At 35.9% G+C, this 22,194-nt stretch overlaps 1 protein-coding gene and 1 long non-coding RNA gene across 3 annotated transcripts in view; both read left to right on the plus strand.

Moving 5' to 3' along the window:
* Positions 1–3,250: 3,250 nt before the first annotated feature.
* Bbox1 (gamma-butyrobetaine hydroxylase 1) overlaps positions 3,251–22,194 on the plus strand; it is a 76,547-nt gene continuing 57,603 nt past the window's right edge. Inside the window, exons 1-4 of one of the 2 annotated variants that reach the window (XM_074043148.1) lie at positions 3,251–3,396; positions 7,676–7,833; positions 13,057–13,485; positions 14,376–14,490. In XM_074043148.1, coding sequence (XP_073899249.1) covers positions 13,267–13,485; positions 14,376–14,490 — 334 coding nt within the window. In that variant the 5' untranslated portion in view covers positions 3,251–3,396; positions 7,676–7,833; positions 13,057–13,266. The remainder of the gene's footprint in view (positions 3,397–7,675; positions 7,834–13,056; positions 13,486–14,375; positions 14,491–22,194) is intronic. The other variant, XM_020155253.2, reaches the window with a different exon arrangement.
* On the plus strand, positions 14,501–17,784 carry LOC141411443 (uncharacterized). Its single transcript, XR_012436190.1, has 2 exons — positions 14,501–15,230; positions 16,383–17,784. It is a non-coding gene; the product is annotated as an uncharacterized lncRNA (long non-coding RNA).

Here is a 22,194-nt window from a genome sequence, read left to right on the forward strand (position 1 = left end):
TTTCATTATTAACTATAATCACCTATAGACTAGCTTTTCTGAACTTATTCATCCTATCTAAATGAAAGTTTATAGATTTGGTCAACAATTCTCAGCCTCTGACCTCAGCCTCTAGCCCCTGGCAATCACTATTCTATTCTGTGATTCTAAAAGTTTGAATTTTTAGAGCCCACAAATAAATGAGAACATTCAGTATTTACCTTTCTGTGTCCAGCCTATTTCATTTAGCAAAATGTTCTTTGGGCTCATGCTTGTTGTTGCAAGTGACAAGATTTCCTCCTTTTAAGGCTGAGTAGTATTCCATTGATTGCATGTGTGTCACATTTTCTTTATTCATCCATCTGTTGATGGTTGTTTAGGTTGATTCTCTATCTTAGAAATTGTGAACAATGCTTCAATTACATTGGTCTGGACTACAGTTTTTTGGATATGTCTCCTAAAACAGACAACAAAGGCAAGAATGACAAATGGAATTACATCAAACTAAAAAATTTCTGCATAGCCAAGGAAGCAATCTATCAACAACAAATGGAATGAGATTAAAAACAATTTTTCAAACCATACATTGAATAAAGGGTTAATATCCAAAATATATAAGGAACTCAACTCAATAGCAAGAAAACCAAATAGCCTGATTAAAAAATGGAAAAAGACTTGAATAGGCATTTCTCAAAAGAATACATACAAATGTCCAATAGGTATAAGAAAAATGCTCAAAAATCAGTAATCACCAGAAAAATAAAAATTAAATCCATAATGAGTTGTCACTTTACACAATAAGAATGACTTATAAAGAAGACAAAAGATAAGTATTGGAAGGAATGTGGAGAAAAGGGGTTCTTGCAAACTATTGTTGGGAAGGTAGATTAGTACAGCCATTATGGAATACGGTACGGAGATTTCTCAAAAAAAATAAAAATAAAACTACCATAAGATCCAGCAATCCTACTATGAGTTATTTATTAAAATAATATTAAATCAGTATGTTGAAAAGACACATGTGTTTCTATGTTCATTTAAGAGGCTTCTTCCAATGAACAGGAGGGTTTTATTTGCTTATTTGCGTTATTTGCCTGTTTGTAGGAAATAATTCTTTATTTGCATTTTTTTAAATTGTGAACTATTGACCAGTTTATTTTTTTTATTTCTTTTATTCATATGTGCATACAATGTTTGGGTCATTTCCCCCCCCTTCCCCCTGCCTCCTCTCTTAAACCCCCTCTCCCCCACCCCCTCGCTTCCAGGCAGAAACTGTTTTGCCCTTATCTCTAATTTTGTTGAAGAGTGAGTATAAGCAATAATAGGAAGGAACAAGGGTTATCTTGTTGAGATAAGGATAGCTATACAAGGAGATTCCTCACATTGCTTTCCTATACATATTTGTTACATTCTAAATTGATTCTTCTCAAACTAACCTTTTCTCTACTTCCTGGTCCCCTTCTCCTATTCATCTCTGTCACTTTAAAGTTTCTGCATTAGTTCCTCTGCATTGAGGACATCAAATGCTATCTTGTTTTTTGGGGTTTCTTACTAACTCCATTAGAAACCAGGTACATGAAACATATTTTTTCAACAATTTTCTCAACAAAATTTATCTAATTTATTCCAGAAATTGTTAGTAAATCACAAAATGTGATGGTAAAATTTAGCTGTATTTCTTCTATGTCATGAATTATTAAAGTGTAATTGACTGAGTACTTCTGACATACCTGGTACTTTGATTGCTGTGGGCTTAAAATGCTGGCAACATTTATGATGGCTCCCCGGGTACACACCCTTCACTCAAACATGGGAAACAAAACCTGCTCTCATTTTCCCTGGACACTGGATGTCAGTAATTTTACCTGGAGACTTGGAGAGGGAAGGGAAGTAGAAGAGTGACCACAGATGCAAGGACACAGTTTAAATTTTACTGTACAATGAACTGACAGAGCATCATTAAAGGAGGGGACATTACAGTTCTGGACAAGGGATTGTTCTGTGCAAGAAATCATGGAAGAGTTCACTGGGGAGCTGGACTGCATTTTCTCTCTCTACAGTTAGCTCTTGTTTCTCTTTGAGATTCACAGCCATTTGAGTCCTTCGGGCAAGAAACAACAAGTTGCAGGCTGAAGTTGCCTCTGTCTTCCTGGGAAGGGTGATGTCAAGGAGAGGAGGGCAGAGGGCTCCTAATCACTTTTCCTGAACTTTAGTTGTCACCTGAAGATTCTCTTTCAGCATGAGGGTGACCCTGTTAGGAACTGGGTTGCCAACAAGCATTCCCGTCACAGTTGGTACTTCTCAAGTAACTGTGGCAGGCAAGCTCTGGATCCCTGGCACTTTGCCCAACCTGGCGTTTCCCTTTTGTTGCCCTAAGAGTTGTGTGTTGTGAATCAAATCACTGGGCAACCAAGAGCCCCAGGCTCTCTAGCAACTACTGTTTATTCCAGCCAAAAGTATAGAGAAAGGAGTATACCTGGCAAAGGGGGACCAATCCTAGCCTTCTTACTATTCCCTTACAACTAATCAAATTATCTCGAAAAAAGCTCATGTTGTAATAGTCTGCGGGCAAGTAGATACCACTTCCCCTATGCTCAGGTGAGTGCTGGTAGCTCCTCTGTATTAAATGCACATCTCAGTGCTTCTTTTCCATATGTTTTGCAGTGAAAGACCTGTCACTGTGAACAGCTGGGAAAGAAGGGAAAGCATATTCATTTGCTCCTGTCAATAGCTGGCCCAGGGCAGGAGACAAGACAGGTGAGAAATGTTTTTCCTTCTACAAGGAAAGATTCTAAACTGAGCAAATGCATTACTTTGAACAGTGGAGTTTGTTGTTTTGGGAACCTGTCATAGTTAAAGTACTTTCTCTTGCTAACTGCTTCCCCTCCAGGCCATAAAAGCTCTTTACTTTTCTTTTTTTCTTTTTTTTTTTTTAATTATTCATTTTTTCACATGTGCATATATTGTTTGGGTCATTTCTACCCCCTGCCCCCTCCCCCACCCTCTCCCCTCTTTCCCCCCCATCAGGTCCTGTTCTGCCTTTATCACTAATTTTGTTGAAGAAAAGACACAAGCATAATAAGGAAGACAAAGCATTTTTGCTAGTTGAGTTAAAGATAGCTATACAGAAATATTCCTAGCATTGCTTTCGTGTACACGTGTCACGACCCATGTTGATTCAACTTCCAAGCTCCTTTCAGAAATTGCTGCACCTTCAGATTGAGACATCCTTCCTCCTTTGCAAACTTCAGCTGTGTCTGGGGGCAGGGCCACTGCAGAGCTGCCAGGAGCACAAAGGCTTCCAAAGATAAGTCCCTCAGTAGGCTGGAAACCAGAGGCAGATCAGTCCTGGGATGCGAGGGCACCAGAATTCTCCCTCTCCAAAAGAAATCTAGGACCAAAGCAGACATTTTCTTGGTAAGTTTTGTGGGATTTGATGACTACAACATATCTGAGAATAGGTAAGATTGAGTTCAACTTTCTCTTATTTGAAGGGCTTATGGATTCCGGTCTGTGGATTGGGGTGAGGGGAGTGGAGAGAGCATCTAATTGGAACTCCAGTCACGTGGAGCTTACAGCCTGGGACAGTAGTGGGGATAGTCCATCAGGCATCTGGAACAGGCTTGATTTCGGAATGCAGTGGATCCGATTGCTTCTTGGCAGCTGCCCTTTTCCAATTATGTTTGGCTTAGCCTGGTTGTCAAATTACTTTGCAACCCCTAAAGTGATCCAGAAAGTATGCAGAGGAGACAGAGAGAACACTGTCTAAAAACCAGACTGGGTATGAGGGAAAGAGGGTTCTGGCTAGGTTTTTTAAAATGTTCCCTGAATAATGCATGGCTCTGCCCAAAGAAAGGTGATTGTATATTATTCCTTGGACCATTGTTAAGCCCCAAATGCTGCATATAAGATGTATCCTTAAAAGGCAGAACAGTTGAAGCCATGGCACACGCTTTGATTTTGCTCCTTTAATGAAGTTCAAGAAGAGATAAAAATAGGTGTTGATTGAAAACACAAGATTTCTTGTAGTGAATATAGTGTCTGATTCAAAAAATTTATAAATCTTTGAGTTGTCTTCATTTTATCAGTAAACAAGTGTCTTAATACTTTGAGTTCCTATCACAATGTGGTAATTCCATTAAGCTAAGTTAACAATTTCCCTTTCATAATTTTTGAAGAATGTTTTTTCATAATATTTGATATTTCAGACAAGATACTTTAGACAAGACAAGATAGCAGGAAGGATGGTGAACCTCCTCAAAAGAATGAAGCATTTTTTCTTATGGCTCTGTGGAATTCATTATTTACATGATAACATAGTCACAAATTATTATTAAATAAAATTAAAGGTAAAAATAAGTTTAAAAGTTTTAGAGCTGTCAAGCTAATACACCGTAGGTAGCAGGTGTCATGAGTTAGAGTATGTACACATTCCGGTGATATTAGCATTCAGGCATCATAAATGTATCTGGTCCAGATCTACCTTTCCAAATGGAAACCAATTGAGTTTTTTTATTTAGAGATTGAATATTAATGAATAGTAATATCTTAAAGCCTCTATGGTATAATGTCTGAAAAACTATTTTTCCTGCCCTCTCCCTCCAATGCTGAAATTTTATTGGTTGAAATTAACTAATAACAAAAGATCTTGAGATTCAGCTACTCTTTTAATTCAGCTATTTTGATAAATTGAAATAATTATCAGGAAAATTATTGAAGCATAACTTTTCCACGATGTATAAGTATGGCAAAATTTCTATTTCCCCTGTTTTCACATCAACCTCAAGTTTCTCTCCAAATTTAAGATCACCTATGAGACAAAGGTGGTAGTACCAGTCTCAGAGAGTTTCTAAGGTATTAATTAAGGTTCGTACATAGAAAACATCAGCTGAGTGCTAAGAACATAATAATTGCTGAATAATTATGCATGCACTCCACACACACAGGTAATTTGCATATTTCTTTCATTTTGGTCATTTTCCAATCCTACTATTTAGAGATGGGAGGCCACACACATTTACTGGATCCTACAGCATGCTAGAAGGTCTAACAACTTACTCTATGGAAGAAAAGATGGAAATCAACAGATACTAACATTTGGTGGGCTTGTGATAGTCTTGTCTTCTGTTATTAAAAACACTCAAGAAACAACAGCCCTTTATTTTGGGGGGTTAGAATTTAATTTTACTTAAGTAACCATGAAGTTTCTGCATCAACTTCTTGTGAATACCCTCCAAAGTTTGATTCAAATTAGTTGTAATTAACATTTGAGGAATTTCTGCATACTCTTTTATTAGAAGTAGAAAATTTCCACTTTATGTGGAAACCTAAGTTTGGGGAAAAATTCTGCCACTAACCAGCAGAGTGACCTGGACAATTGCCCAATGTCTCTGAGCTTCCATTCTCCCTACCCATCCAGTAAAGGCACTGGAAGCAATAATACCACAGGTTCTTTCTTTCTGGCTGTAAGAATTCTATTTTAAGCTATATTTATTTCCAAGGTCAATGCATAGCATACCTTTCAGAGCTACTTTTGTGATTTTCCAAACAGAGCTAGAGAAATTGGGTGATAAATTTGATTTGACAAAATTAATACGAAGAACAAAAAGACAAAACTCACATCTATCCCCAAAGTAGGATAATCTCTAAAACAATTTAGTTGTGCCAAACATAAGTCCCAGCTAAAACCCATAATTCTAAAGAGGAAAACCTATAGTGAGTAATTAGGAAAGAAACACACACAACACACACACAAAGTGATGGCATGAAATTTTTCGAAAAGACAGTAACTATCTCATCAGATAAGAAGCTGCCAAAATCTAAGGGCTGTTTTACAGAAAAGGCAAAACTACTCTTCCTGGGTGAATCCATGAATGATAGATTTGACATATTGTAAGAACCTTCGTAAATGCTACAATATACCCCCATCCAGCACAACAATTGAAAAAAATTACCCCTTCCCACCAAACCCAATCTAATGTTTCATAAACTAAATTATAATTGTAAGAATTGTATAATTGTAAGAAGAAGCCAAATAATGAAGCTTACAATAAATATTTTCACTTTATAGGTATTCTTTAATTTGCCAATTAAATCTCACTGATGAAAAGTATATTGCATATCTAGGGGTACCTACTTTTTTTCTTTGCTTGAGAAAAACACAATAACTTATCAACTAACTAAATTGCCATGATGCTCCTACTAGGCTCAATTCGAAGTCAGGAGGGAAAGTTAAAAACAGATTTCAAGAAATTGTACTCATATACAAACTTCAGAGTTTTCAAAAATAATTTGCTTTTAAATAACTGATGATCATTGATGTTTTTTCTTTTTAAATTTCATCACATTTTCCGCCTAGTAAAGCTTAAATAAGCCGTGACAAGTTAGAGTAGGAAATGATCCCATTTCACCATGTTTTGGTTTGGATTACCATGGACATTTGTCATAAAACCAAGAAGACATTGTGAAGAGTAGGAACAATTCCACCAGTTCCTGCATAGATGCACAAATACTTTAACTTCAGCAACACCCGAGTTTATCCAGTTCTTCCAGACACAGCCCCACATGCCTGAGACAGCCTCCTGTCAATAGGGATCCTGACTCCTCCAGCTCTGCGGGTGTACTTCCTCTGCTTATCTGTTTGACCACAGTCCCAGGTTCCCCTAGTGATTAGAAATGTGCTTCTCCCTCTCTAGTGCAATGTCCTAGGTAGAAGAAGAAAAAGGAAAAGAATTCTAAAAAGAGAAATTGGAAAAAAAATCTCCAAATGGTATGGAATGTGATTAGCGTTTGTTGGTGGGGATAGCTATAGGTCTGATCACTTCAATAGTAAGTGGATATCAGCAGTGTCATATTTACAGTAACCATGTTCATCATGGTAGAAAATACAACCTTTAAATGGTGTATACACTCAGGATCAATGTTTCAAATTTCAAGCTGTATAAAAGTCCTATGGCTTCTCAACTGCCCCCATCTGTAATTATTGATCCAAAATGTGGGTACCTCTGACTATAATGAAAGCCAAAAGCCATCTGTAGATTTATGAGTCACTAAAGGATACCCACAAAATACTGATGAATTTTAACTTACTTTTGAATCTTAAAATTTAAATTTAGTCACCATCTGTGAAATTACACATTTTTAAAGGTACAAATGTGTGGTAGCTGGCTATTAACGTTGTTGCTCTCCAGTCAAGAACACTGGACAATGTATGTTGATTGTGTTCCTCACACTAAGCCGACAGCCTCTTGCTGATGCTGCTTTGCTCTGTGTAAATACAGAGATCTCAGTCTTTGATTGGGATGTGCCGAACGTCGATCATCTCAGTCCATGAGCACTAAGTCTAGTGAAGATGTTGTCACTGTGTACAATAGAGAACTAGATGAATTAACTATGTGATGTTCACTATTATTAATAAATTGTAACTTTTTCAAATATTCAGTGTGCAATCTGAGCGAAATATTAAATGTGCATTTAGGAGCACGGAAGTCTTTGGGGCATGTTAATACTTCCTGGTCAGTCCGATGAATTAACTATGGGTGTCTTGAAAATAAACAAATAAATAAAAGTTCTTTCAACCAAAAAAGTCAAACCCATTAATGAACACATAATTGAGAATGACTTGAGTTTAGACTATTATGCCAGTGTGCAGGAAAATTTGATGATAAAATTTTAATTGTCATTTTTTTTTTTGCAGTACTGGAGTTTGAACTCAGGACCTTCACCTTGAGCCACTCCACCAGCCCTATTTTTGTGAAAGGTTTTTTTGAGATAGGGTCTCGCAAACTATTTGCCTCAGCTGCCTTCGAATCGTGATCCTCCTGATCTCTGCCTCCTGAGTAGCTAGGATTACAGGTGTGAGCCACTGGTGCCTGGTTTAATTGTCTTATTCTTTTTTTTTTTTTTTTTCCGCTTGGGGAAGTAAGTCCTTATTCATCTTATTCTTAAGATGAATTCTGCTATGACCTGTAGGAGGATATTTCCTTATCTATTTCAACTGCTTATTTGAGTAATTGTAGTAAATTTCTATTTGTCCTAATATGAGCATTCAATGAGATATTGTATCAGAACTTAGAACAGTGACTGACATAAAAAAGCATTTAATCAATACGAACTATTCATTCTACTAGTGCTTCTACTATTATTATAACATTGCTGTCCATGTAATTAAAACTGATATTCTTTGACTTTTTATTTTCTTTAAGTTTTGTTGAAGTATAATGAACAAAAAATTTTAGATTTGTAGTACCCAATGTGCTGTTTTTATATATGTGTATATTATGAAATAGCTGCCACAATCAAGCTAATTAATATGCTGTCACTTCACATGTATGTGTATGTGTATGTGTAGTGAGAACATTTGAGATCTGTTTTCTAATGAAATTTCCAGCATCCAATACAGTAATAACCATAGCCACTATGCTGTATTAGATCTCCAGAATTTATTCATCCTGCATAACTGAAACTTTGCACCCTTCAATCAACAGCTCCATTCTGCTGTTTCAATAAGCTCAAATTCTTAGATTCCACACATAAGTGAACTCAGATAGTACATTTCCCTTTGTGCCTATAGTCCTTCAGGTTGATCATGTTGTCACAAATCACAGAAATTCTGTCTTTCGTATGACTGAATATTATTCCACTGTGTGTGTTTGAATGTGTGCATCTCACATTTTCTTTATCCATTCATCCATCTGTGAACATTAAGGCTCATTCCATATCTTGGCTATTATGAATGATGCAGTGCACATGGAATTGCAGATACTTCTTCAACACACTGATTTCACCTTCTTTGGATATATACTCAGTAGTGAAATAGCTGAATCATATGGTAGCTCTATGCTTAATTTTTTGAGGAGTCACCATACTACCACTTAATATTTTCCCCTAAAAGTGTGCCAGAGTTTCCTATTTTCCATCTCCTCAATAACACTTAAAGTCTTTCAATAATAGCCATTCTAACAAGTGTGAGATGATGTCTCATGGTGGTTTTGATCTGTTTCCCTGATAATCGGTTGATCCTTTTTCACAGACTTCCTGGCAATCTGTATGCCTTCTTTTGAGAAATGTCTATTCAGGTTCTTCACCCATTTGTTAATAGCATTATTTGTTTTCTTCCTATTTGATTGTTTGCATTGCTTACATATTTCGGATATTAACCCTTTATTAGGGGTATGGTTTGCAAATATTTTCTCGTAGTCTAGAGATTATCACTTCACTCTGAAGATTGTTGCTTGTTTCTTCAGCTGTGAAGCATTTAAATTTAATTTAATCCCATTCTATTCTTACCTTTGTTGCCTGTGCTTTTCAGTTCATATCAAAATATCATTGTCCACACCAACATCATGGAGCTCTTCTATGTTTTATTCTAGTAGTTTTATACTTTCAGGACTTAGATGTAAGTCTTTAACCCATTTTGAGATAATTTTTGCTTCTGTTATGAGAGAAAGCTCTAGTTTCATACTTCTGAACATGGATATCCAATTTTCTGAACACCATTTATTAAAGAAACTATCCTTCCTCCATTGAATGTTCTTGGAAACATTGTCAAAGACCAACTGAAAATAAATTCATAGATTTACTTCTGGTCTCACTATTCTGTTGCATTGTTTTATGCCAGTACTGTGTTATTTTATCTCTATGCCTTCGTAATAAATTTTAGGATCAGGTAATGTGGTGCCTCCTCCATTATTTTCCTTTCTCATGGTTGCTTTGGCTATTTGGGATTATTGTGGTTCTATAAAAAATTTAGTGGTGATTTTTCTACTTTCTCTGTATCACGTCATTGAAATTTTATATGAATTTGTCATATAAAATCACTATGGTCATTTTAACAACACTAATTCTTCCAATTAATCAGATATGTCTTCTTCAATTTATTTCATCATTTTCTTACAGTTTTCAGTGTAAAGATCTTTCATCTCCTTAAGTTTAATCTTAAATTTAAAGTTCATTGATGGTGTTTAAATGGGATTGTGTTCTTTTTTTGACTTTTATTTTTTTCCTTTATTGTTGTGCTGGGTGGGCATACACTGTGGTATTTACAAAGGTTCTTACAATGTATCAACCATATCATATTTAAATTCACCCCCTCCACCTCTCCCCTTTAACCCCCCTCCATCAGTTCATGGTACAGTTTCAACAGGTATCATTATCGAAACTACATGCATGTGTACACATTTTTTCACTGTATTTACCCTACTACCCCCTCCTTCTGCCCTCTCCCCACTCCCAGTGCTACCAACCCTCCCCCCTGGGCAGGACCTGTTCTGCTCTCTTGTTCTCTGATTTTGCAGAAAAAGAGAAAAAAACAAAAAGAAAAATATGACATTTTGTTTGAGATAAAGGTAGCTATACAGGAATTGTGTTCTTAGACATAAGATGGATATTTATATGTTGCTTTTGTATCTTATAAACTTAATAATTCTTTTAGTTTTAAGTTTTTTCAGTCTTTAGGGTTTCCAGAATATATTTTCATGCCATAAAAAGCAGCAACAATTTTATTTCTTCCTTTCAGACTTGGATGCCTAATTTTATTTCTTATTCTTGCTTAATTGCTCTGACTAGGATTATCAGTACTATTTAGAACAAAAGTAATCAGAATTGGCATTCTTGTATTGTTCCTAACTTTAGAGGAAAAACTTTCTACTTTTCATCATTGTATATGATGTTAGGTGTAGGCTTGTCATATACAGCATTTATTGCACTGAGACACATTCCTTCTATACCCATCTTCCAAGTGTTGTCACCATGAAAGGATATTAAATTTTGTCAATCAATGCTTTTATGCATCTGTTGGGGGGGCTATTACTGTATCCTTCATTCTCTTAATGCAGTTTATCACATTTATTAATTTCCTTTTGTTGAATAATCCTTACATCCCAGGGATAATCTCATTTTATCTGTCATAGGAGCCTTTTAATGTGTTATTAAACTCATTTTTCTAGCATTTCATTAAGGATCTTCACATCTCTGGGCACCAGGGATGTTAGCATCAATAGGCTATTATGGCTAATAATAATAATAGATTATTATAATATTTTATTATATTATGCCTAATAATAGATAGTAATAATAGTATTATTATTATTATCTATTTCTGTTCTTTTAGTTTCCTGGTCTTGCTTTGATCTGAGGATAATGGTGGCCTCATAAAATAAGTTTGGAAGTATTCTGTGCTCTCCAATTTATTGGAAGAATTTATATTAATTCTTTTTAAATGTTCACCACTGAACCACCAAATTCTGGGCTTCTCATGATTTGGCGGATTTTAATTATGAACTCAATCTCTATAGTATTATTATGTTCATATTTTCTATTCTTCATGGTTCAGTCACATATATGTGTTATATAGACTATATAAATACTTAATTGTTATTTCTCTTGATGAATTGACTGCTTCATCTTGTCTCCACTGACAATTTAGACTTCTAATCTATTTTGTTGATATAAATGTAGCTACCCTCTTTCTTTTGATATTCCTTTGCTTGGAATATGCTTTTCTATTCCTTTACTTTTAGCCACTGTTGTGTTCTTTAATGCTAAAGTGACTCTCTTCTAGGCTAAATATAGTTAGCACTTGTCTTTTACCCACTCAGGCAACTTACATCTTTTCATTGGAGAATTTAATTGATTTATATTTAAAGTAATCATTGGTGGGTAAAGAATTTACTATTGGCTGTCATCTTTTCTGGTCTGATCATCTTTTGCAATGGTGTTCTTTAGTTTCCCTTTATCTTTGGTGAATCTTCTATGGCTTTTATAGGCCATAGAATATTGTTGTTATCAATGATGCTTAGATACAGCATCTTAAAGTTATAATACTCTATTTTATGTGGATAGCATGCTAACTTTGACTAAAACCTCTACAGTTTTTATGTATTTGATCTCACAAATCCTCATACCTATGCCTATCATGTAAATTACAGGCAAGTGCTACTACACCCACTTGTTTGCTGAGATAGATACTTGCTAACTCCTTTTTGCCTATCTGGCGTTTAACTACAATTCTACCATCTCCTTATCTTGCATAGCTGTGATTATGTACATCCAATACCAGACACAGCATATTTGTTGAAATGGGCTCTTGCTAACTTTTTGCCTGGGCTTACCTTAAACCATGATCCTCTGGGTCTCCACCTCCTGAGTGCATGAGCCACTGCACCAGACCATCAGCATGATTTCTGAAAGGTGAAATAAATAGTCATTAATGGACTCAGGATTGGCACTGTGGCCCTCGGCCCATAATACATGGCACCTCTCACTAGATTTCCTTTCCCATAAATATTGCATATCCACAATCTTGTGAAATTTCTTTTTTAAAAAAGTCACATGTTCCTAGTTGAAATCAAGGTACATAAAGTACATTATAAACCCTCAGGATAAACTAATCAAAATATCAAAGCCCAGAAAATTGATATGCACAAGGTAGAAAGTCTCAGAGAATAAATCAATGAAATTCTTTGCAGAATCTAGGGGTTTTTATATTTCATTTTTAAAATGTACCATATAAGTAAAAAAAAAAAAAGCAGAACAGAAGTAGCACCATATTTTGAGTTATAGTTCTCCAAAAAAGTGAGTTGATTTAACATTTCTTCATTAGAATAAGCTTATTAACTTAGTATCATAGAAGCATTTTTGTCTCAAAAGCCATGTACAATTGGCATCAGAAAAGTATCACATACTCATGTATGTAAATGGAAAAACAAGACTTGCTGAAACTAATCCAGGAATTGGGGAAGGAGGAATAAAGGAGAATGATGGAGGGGTGAATTAAACTATGATATACTGTAAGAATTTTTGAAATGCTACAATGTACTCCCAGTACAATAACATGTGATAATAAAAAACAATTTTTTAAAAAACCTACAGAAACAGAAGCCTTACATTTCTGAATTGTGGTGTGTTTTTTCTTCCTTAAACTTTCCACAGTTTTTATAAAAAACATACTTATAAAAGTGCATATGTCATTGGCTCTGACCTTATCTAAAGTTTCTGTGAGAAAACAAGGGATTCTTTTTATCTGGATTCTGACGCATATTTTTATCTTAATTACAGAAACTGTGTTTCTGTTTACAGCATGTGAAACACTGTCCCCAGAACAAAGGTCCACCATTGATAAGTCCAACCACAGATGGAGGCAGCTAAGTGCATAGCAGAGGCCAGAGTCCACTTGAACTGTTCACACTCTGAGAGGTCAAGTTCAGAAACAAGCTGCCTATCCATTGCTGTTAACACTGATTTGTTCTAGCAGGGAGCTGACAAGATTTAATCCCAAAGACCGGAAACATGCACTGTGCCATCCAAAAGGCAGAAGCACTGGATGGGTCCCATCTGATGCAGGTCCTCTGGCATGATGGGGCAGAGTCCCTCTACCCTTCCGTGTGGCTAAGAGACAACTGCCAGTGCTCTGAGTGCTACCTGGGTTCTGCAAAGGCACGGAAACTTCTTCTGGAAGCTCTTGATGTGAACATTAGTATTAAAGATTTGACATTTGACAGAAAAAAGGTAATCATCTCTAAATGATCTCTTCCTTCTCTTCTAAGTTAAATAAAAGGACTAGTCTATTAACTATAATTTAATTAACTATTTTTTCATTTGGACATCATGTATTTGATCATGTTAATATAGTTTGTGCAAATGAAGTATACTCTGTAAGTGAAAGCATCTGCTATTATTATTATTACTACTACTTCTACCATTTTTAATAAAATTGGCAAAGTTGTTCATTACTCTTTCAGTGAGCCTTGAAGACATAATCAAACAATTGTTGCTTCTATAAAATAGGGATAATAACAGAATTTTCTCGTAGAGGTTATACCAGGATTCAATGAGATAATCTAGGTTAAAAATCTTTATCATGGTTCCTGAAGCAGTGAACACTCAAAAATAGTGCTGGTTAATATTTATAATCAAATTAATTAGCAAGTAGAGGTATTAAGCTTGTTCTGAAAGCATTGCTTTTATAGTCTGACCACACATAGTCATCATCCCATGTTTTTCTCTTCCAGATTTACTAGAATTCTTATCAGAAGAGCAACTATAACCAGAAAAACCAGGCTTTTCCCATGCTTTTGTTCTCATCTCAACTTAAGAACTTTATTCCCAGTTTTTACACTGTTAATAGTAGCAACTTGTCATAGGAAGTTTGGGGACCACAGATTCAGAGGTTATCTAATAAGAACTTCAAGTATGGCCAAATTCTATTTCTTGCATGCTATTTGATTGACCTCAGACCTCAGATGTAGCCCCTTGGCTTTCAGGGGGTTAAAAAAGCAAGGTTAATTCAAGTCCCTGATTATTTTAAATAATATCCACAAACAGAGAAATAGTAGAGAATGGAAGGATATGGCAGCATAATAGATAAATAGGTGATGGCTTGCTTTCTGTGTTATAAGGTTTATATCATATGGCCCAATGAGCATCGCAGTGAATTTGAAGCTGATTGGTTGAAGAAAAGATGCTTTTCCCGGCAGGCCAGAGAAAAACTCCAAGAAGAATTGTTTTTGCCAGGTAACCTTTCCATGGTCTTCAATGTCTTTTAAAATCTCTGTAGTAAGGATTATTTTTATAATTACTATTATTTTAATTGTACATATTTATGGGGTACAATGTGATATTTTGATATGTAAAGGAGCAGGATGAACCAGAGGCAGACTTGTTCTTCCTAATAATTTTGTCTAAAGCCAAAACAGCACAAGTCAACAAAGTATCAGTTCCTAACCTGGTATCTATACGTGGAATTGCGTGATCAATGAACCCATGAAATGATAAGCACAGCATTGAGTAGCAAGTGAGTGTGAGTGCGAATGTGCTCACTCAGACGCACAAGCGCATTTTTCTAGAGAGAGTTTACATGGGTCTTAAGGGGATCTGTGATCAGAGCAATGTTCAGAAAAGCTTCAAGAGAGGATTCAGGGGGAAAAGTGAGCTTTATTTTTGAGCTGTGGCTCATTTTGTTTTGTAAGACAAAATAAATACTTAAATAGATAAAATACTTGCAGGAGATACAATAATAGAGTCCAAGCCATAGCACTGGTGAAGGTAGGAGTTTATGATTTACTTTTGGTCTATCTGGCAGATTGGTACATGAGACTCTGGGTTAAAGGCAAACTTTCAACAAACATGATGATTTTTATGTATTTGTTAGAACCTTGACTTCTACTAGCACACTCGCAAGGCAAGTTATCCTGAACTTTCTTTTCCACTGTTAGCCAGACAACACTGGACTATTTCAGCAACTGACTACCCTGGTGAGTTCTGTAACACCTCTGACTGGGAATTCGGAGTCATACACTGAACAGAGATTTCACCATATTCCCTTCATCTAACATTCTCAGACATGAATGGCAGCTCTGGTTTTAAGTGCTGCACTTACAACAGATTACTGGGCATTACAACAGATTATAAATCAACTTGAACCAAATAGTATGATCTTTTCCTGTGGTTATCAATGATAGAGTATGGTAGTGTCCACCTCCTCTTTAAACATAGACCAATCTTATCAAAACTTAAGTTCCTCTATTTGTTTATGTCACTATTCTGACAGCTGACAAAGTTTTGTTTTAGAGCTTTGTGTCTGAACTACCAGGAACTCATTTGCCCTTTAACTCTAACTGCTAGCTGATTGAACATGGATGAGTATCCAGAAAACTGTTTTTCCTGCATTTCCCCAAAGAATGCATTGCTAGATTCTTCAAGTAGTTTCCAATTACATAACTTCATACCAATTGTCTGGGTTAAATAGCAGTATCTCATATATATTGTTTTTTATTTGTTTTAGATTTCTTCTGGTACTCAAAATATTTTTTTCCTCAACTCTGCCCTAATTTTGTAATCCTGTTGGATTTTACTTTCATTTCCTGCAGTTTCTTCCTTAGATTATTTCAGAAAGTAAAAGCCAAGATTTTATTACTACAGCTTAAGCTTTTAAGCACTGTAAAAAGATATGACTATCCCCCCACACCGCCATTAATATTTCTTAACGAGTGAAGTTTTATAGCTTACATTTCTCAGTACTATCAGGAAGTAGCAAAATGGAAATGATAGTAGCTCAGTTAAGTAGTGGAAAAAACTGGTCACAATGACAGTTTGTCATCATGAATAATATAAGAATTGGCTGCTATGTAGACATTGGAAAATATTTCAGTGGTTTAAAACAAGATCAGGTTTTTAAAATACATTTTCAAGCTGTGCAGTTGATGGATAAAAGAAGGAATTAATGGGCAGTTTTTGAATATTGGTTTTATGGCTTTCTACCAGTAAAACTTGATACCTTCTATCACTGCCATTGCATATTTTCAAACATTAATATTCCGGAGCATGTAAACAAAGTGAGTCACATTTGTGAAAGGATTTTGTTTTTTAGACCCAGTAGCAATGATCCTCTTTTGTTTTTCCCTTAGAGTGAGGACTGTAGGATTTTAAAATCCAGAGTCAAGAGACAGATCACTTTCTTTGATCTCCTGGCATGAGGTGTTGAATGCAAACATGAAAAGACAAATGATAATCTGTCATGGGCTGATTATGAGACAGTCATGGGGCAGATTGTCCCCCACAGCTGAAACGAAGATGTGGAGAACAATCACTCAATTACAAATATCTATCCCGCTGCACATACAATGGACACCTGTTTTGTGCTGGGGAAACTATGAGGAAATACCAAAGTGAAAAAAGGCACAGACTCTGACTTGAGGATTTATTAACTCTAGTAAAGAACAATAGTCATGAAAACAAGTGTAACACATTATGTACCTGGAGATGATATACTGAATGCTAATTATGCCATAGAGGAAGGAATTGGAAGAAATGAGAGAATGATGTTTGAGCTAGGTTTCGATGACTCTCTTATTATATATCAGAGAAATGAGTTCAAGCTTTTTACAACTTTAAGACAATTAATGCCTAATTTTTACTCTGCATTTTACATTTTTGGAGTTGTGTCTGTCTGATTTTGACCAAGTGAATATAATTTCTCAAATACTTACAAGTCTACAAACATCTTCTACACATTTCCCTTTTATTATAGTCTCCCCTCCTCCAAGGTTCCCCCTTTGGCCTTTGGCTTGCATTTATTTTACAAAGAGAATGAAGGGATCAGATTTGTGCTATAGAAAGGCCTCGGTCATTGCTGTTAATTATTGGATGGGCCATATAGGCAGAATGTGGGCAAAAGTGACCATAGTATAGCTTGAGACAATAAGCTTAGGAGGCAGAGAAGATGGGGTAGAATTTGTATTCAAAAGAAACTTACTGGCTCTATTCCTTAATCTCTACCAATTTAAAACTTGACTGCTGAAGCCTGGCATAGAAACATCTCCAAACATACAGATAAAAATTGAGGATTTTAGTGGAATATTTTAGAAACATGAAGTTTTTTATGTAATTATATTTTAGCTTCCATACAAATTTGTGAAATAATTATATACATTTTTGTGACTGTGAGATGCAAAACTCCCAATATTTAGTTGATAATTCCAGGAATGGGGACAAAGGAGATGAAGGAGAATGGTAGAGAGGGTGAATTCAAATATGATATATTTCATATATTGTAAGAACATTTGAAAATGCCACAATATACCCCCACCCAGCAAAACAATAAAAAAAAATTTAGTTGACAAAACTAAAATGGAAAAAAATCACTGCATATTATGGTCACATATATATGAACCTAAATATTTTCTTTTTATCAATACTCAGTGTCAAAGTGAATGCTTTTTATACCTCTTTAAACTGTACTGAAATATTTTCTATCCATTCTGGTTTAATAGTATTTGTTAATTAAAATTGAGATTTATAAAGTTATAATTTGAAGTAAATCTTTTTTTTTTCCCACTGAGGCCGTCTGCTCAGTTTTCTCAGCAAGCCAGAAGTGATTACATGACACAGTCAGAAAAGAACATTTTCTTTCAATTCACATGCCCCTCTACAGGGCCAGTCTTTACCATCTACTTAATTAGATTACAACCCTTCAGTCCCTAGCTATAATCCCCTTCTTTGTTTCAAAAGCACAAGCCAGAAGAAGTGAAAAGCCTTGAATTACTGCCAGGGCTCTCTAAAATCTATTTGCCTTGCACATAGGAGAGAAAAAATACAGAGTGCCCTTTCTTGCCTAGAGCTGTGTGTTGACTTGAAGATTTTCTTATGTGCAAAGAACATAATTAGCTTGGTTCAGACACCATTTTTACAGAACCTTGTCAAAAAGCAAAAATCACATGTGGATTTTTCTTTTTCATTAGCATGTACACAATAAATATACCTAACTCCAAGTGATATTTTACCCCATTTCTAAGCCCCATCCCTGAATCCCCTGCAGGTAGGAGTCTGCAATGGAATGAGGGTATTCATGTCACCCATCACTGTACTTTATAATTCTATGAAGTGCTGGAAGGTTTTGTTGTTGGTTTTTTTCATGCTGCTTTAGAATTTCTCAACTGTTTCAGGCTGCCTGTCAGAAATGATTTCTGAGCACATCTGTCAAACAGCTGCCTCAGAGAAATCAAGGCACCAGACCACCTCCCAAATATATTTTCTTCCCATGAGAAAACTAAGAAACTTTCCTGCCCTGATGTCACCCTGACTTATATGCCGATATCCAGACGGAAGAGTATGTACCCCAAGGGCTTCATGTTTTTAATAAGCAAGTCTCAATTCCATTTTGCCTGCCTATGTGAAATGGACCTGTTGACTTTTTGAGAAATGTCTTTGGGGTTGGTCGAACTTATACACGTATCTCCAATATATGAGTAGAGGGCATACTTTGCTTCATTTTTTTCTCTGTGCCATATTGGTATTTTTAATGTGTCCTTTTCTAAGTTACATATTATTTACTACTCGTACTTAAATTACACATTGTACTTGGTAAACTCAGGAACAATATCTAGAGTACCTAATGCCCTTCCACAGGATGGGATTTCCCTGTTCTGTCAGTTCAAGATGAGAGACAGAGCCTGGAAAGCCCCCAGTAGTGCTTGGTACTATTAGCAGATGTCAGTAAACTGGAGGTAATTCTCTCAATCCTTTTATTAATTTTTATATCAATCTTTCTTAACCTAATAAAGGTAAGTAATTTCTTTCTTACCAAGCTAGACTTACTTTTTCTAGTAATCCTGTAGTGAGTTTTATAACATTAACAGTTGAACTGAATATTTAGAATTTAAAAATTTAGGAAATTCCAGTGTGTGACAATTTCAAAAAGTAAAATTGAATGCTGATTTCACGTTTACCAAACCTATATATAAGGCTAAACTTGGCCTACCATTTTTGTTAGTGCCAATATATCAGTAAATTCACTAGTCAAAACAACAACAAAAAGGACAATGAATTCAAAAGCTACTACCTCATGCTGCTTTGCTTCTTCAAGATAATAGAGCATAGAACTACAAACCTTAATTTAGAAGTAGCAGGTATAATGTAAGGCTACTGGGAATTGGCAAAATGAATCCCCTCCCCCATATAATGAATATGTGCTAATAAAAATGAAAGAAAGAAAAGTAGCAGGTGTTTTCATAATGCTCCTTTCTTCCTTTAAACCCATGCCCAAACTTCAAATGTGCCCATGGGATAGCTGTGGGCTATCTCTTTTGTTTGTTTTTTTGTTTTTGAAAGTAGATTTAAACATTGTTTGATATTATTATTTATACATTCTATTGACTTGCTTAATTTGTAGCTGAACAAATTTTAAAAACAATGTTTGAGCTCTACTCTATGCAGTGAATTCTCTAGCTTTGCTATTTTCTTCTTCTTAAAATTCTCTCAACCCATAACTGCACTTAATCAGTCTAGCTACCACTGAAATTAAGAATATACTTGACCCTTTCCTTGGTCTGTGTCCCTGAGCAGGTCATTTAACCTTTCTATGCTTCACAATCTTTACCTGCATAATAATATCAGTCCACCTTAAGTGATGCGATATTAGATGAATGGCGAGGTTGCTCTGCATACAACAACTCCCCTGAAAGTTGTTGTAAATGACTATAGCAACCCTGAGAGGTTCCTTGACCCACTTGACTATTGAACCAGTTTAAGTGCAGAGTCTTGCTGAAATTCTTTTCTCCTTTGCTTCCACTGGCTTTCAGATTTCCATGCACATTGTCCATTGGCACAGAGAAAACAGATATTCAACAGGCATGGGGAAAGACTGATCGGTTGTTCCTCTCAACAACAACTTAGCTGGAGCATTTTATTATCTCGTACATGGATTACTGAGACAACATGTCCTCTCTGTCCACTCCCATGCTCTGCTAGTTATCTACCTAATAACTAAGACCATCTTACCTCCTCCTCCAGTTCCTGCTTATTCCTGGTGTCTATTGCTTGCAGTATAAAAACCTAAAGTCTTCACTGGGACTTTCTAATCATCTCACAATCTGGTATCACTAACAAGCGTGTGAATGTTTGCCCAAGCTCTGCCTGCTTCTCAGATTTCTTATTTCCTTTCTTTCTCTCTGGACAAACATTACCTATCCATCCCACAAGTTCCACTCACATCCCAATGAAGCCCTTCAGCAATGATTCTAACCTATGTTTAGCCCTAAGCCAAACCACAAGCTAAAAATAAGAAGGAAAGTAAGAACAGAAAAGAGATGTCATTTCACTAAAATGTAAGGCTGCAATATATCAATGGAAACACTTCTTTTTCAAAAGGAATTTCATTAGAATATGTTACAAAAGTAAGGGGAAAAGTGTAAGATATGACAAAAGCTCTTTACCCACAAAACAATGTGACCTTATGAAAGGAGCACAGGCTTTAGAGTCAGTAGAGCTTTGACTCTGTGCTATGAACTTGGTTTCATAAGTGATCTATCTGAACCTCTCTTTTTCTATATATAAAAGAAGCAATGTCATCTCTCAGCTTTGGAGTGTGAAGAATAAGTGATAAACTGTAATTACTGTGCTTAGCACAGCACCTATTACACTGTGGGCCCTCAAAACCCATAAAATCCTTTTCGTTTCCTCCCTTTTCCTCTTATTTAGAGAACTAAGAACAGAAAAGCAGAGGGCCAGTAAGTAATATTTGGGTAAGGATAGAAGGAGAGGACAACAGCAGTGGTATTATAATGTCTTACGTTTGAGATCCTCTGACATGAATAATAATCAATCATGTTATATTTCTAATTAAAATTATGAGAGTCTGAAAAGTGAATTATTGCTATGAAAGGAAGTTGGTCATCCAGACATTGTTTTTATTCCTAGTCAAAATTTATCTACTTGCAAATAGTTTCATTTAGATTGAATTTTAAAAGCAGTGATAAGAGTGGTCATTCCTGAACCTAATTACAATCAAGGATATAGAAATATTTGATGACGTTGGAATGACCAACAGACTTGGGAAAAAGCAGCTATGTCATCTTGTAGTTCAGGATAGTTATAAATGAAAATATCAAACACATCAGATATATTATGTCACATACATGCTAGAATTTAGGAGAGAAAAATTCCAGAGCCAAACTAGGTATAATGCCCTTGTGAAAGCAGATAATCTCAGTAACTAAGATAAAGGACAAGTACCTAAGAAAACACTATATCTATACATCCAGGAAGCATAAAGTCTGTAGAATTTTACTCTAATAAGGTTTAATGGCAGTTTTAGCTCAAAATAAATCACTCAACAAAACTATGTGATGAATAACCAAAATTGAAGTTAATATATTAACAGACAGGCTGGTGGTATCCTCCTATAATCCCAGCACTCAGGAGGCTAAGGCCAACCTGGGCTACATAGGGAGACCCTGTCTCAAAAAACCAAAAGAAAACATCCAAGCACTGGTGGCTCATGCCTATAATCACAGCTATTCAGGAGGCAGAGATCAGAAGGATTACAGTGTCAGCCCAGCCTAGGCAAAAAAAAAAAGACCTTTTCTCAAAAATACCCAATACAAAAAGAGGGGCTTGGTGGAGTTACTCAAGTGGTAAGAGCCCCTGAGTTCAAACCCCAGTGCCACAAATTAAAAAAATAAAAACAAGAGGAAAACTGGGCATGGTGGCAGAGATTGGGAGAATCATGGTTCTAGGCCAGCCCAAGGAAAAAGTTAGTGAGGAGCCAATAACAAGTCAGGTGTGGTATAACACCCCATCTGAAAAATAACTGAAGTAAAAACAGCTGGAAATGTGACTCAAATAATAGACTGTCTGCCTAGCAAGCAAGAGGCCCTGAGTTTAAACCTGAGCGCTACCCAAAAAGTGGGGGAGGGGAGGATTTACTTCAAGAAATAAGAA

Source organism: Castor canadensis, chromosome 1 (assembly GCF_047511655.1).
Source record: "Castor canadensis chromosome 1, mCasCan1.hap1v2, whole genome shotgun sequence".
In the NCBI taxonomy this organism is placed as follows: domain Eukaryota; kingdom Metazoa; phylum Chordata; class Mammalia; order Rodentia; family Castoridae; genus Castor; species Castor canadensis.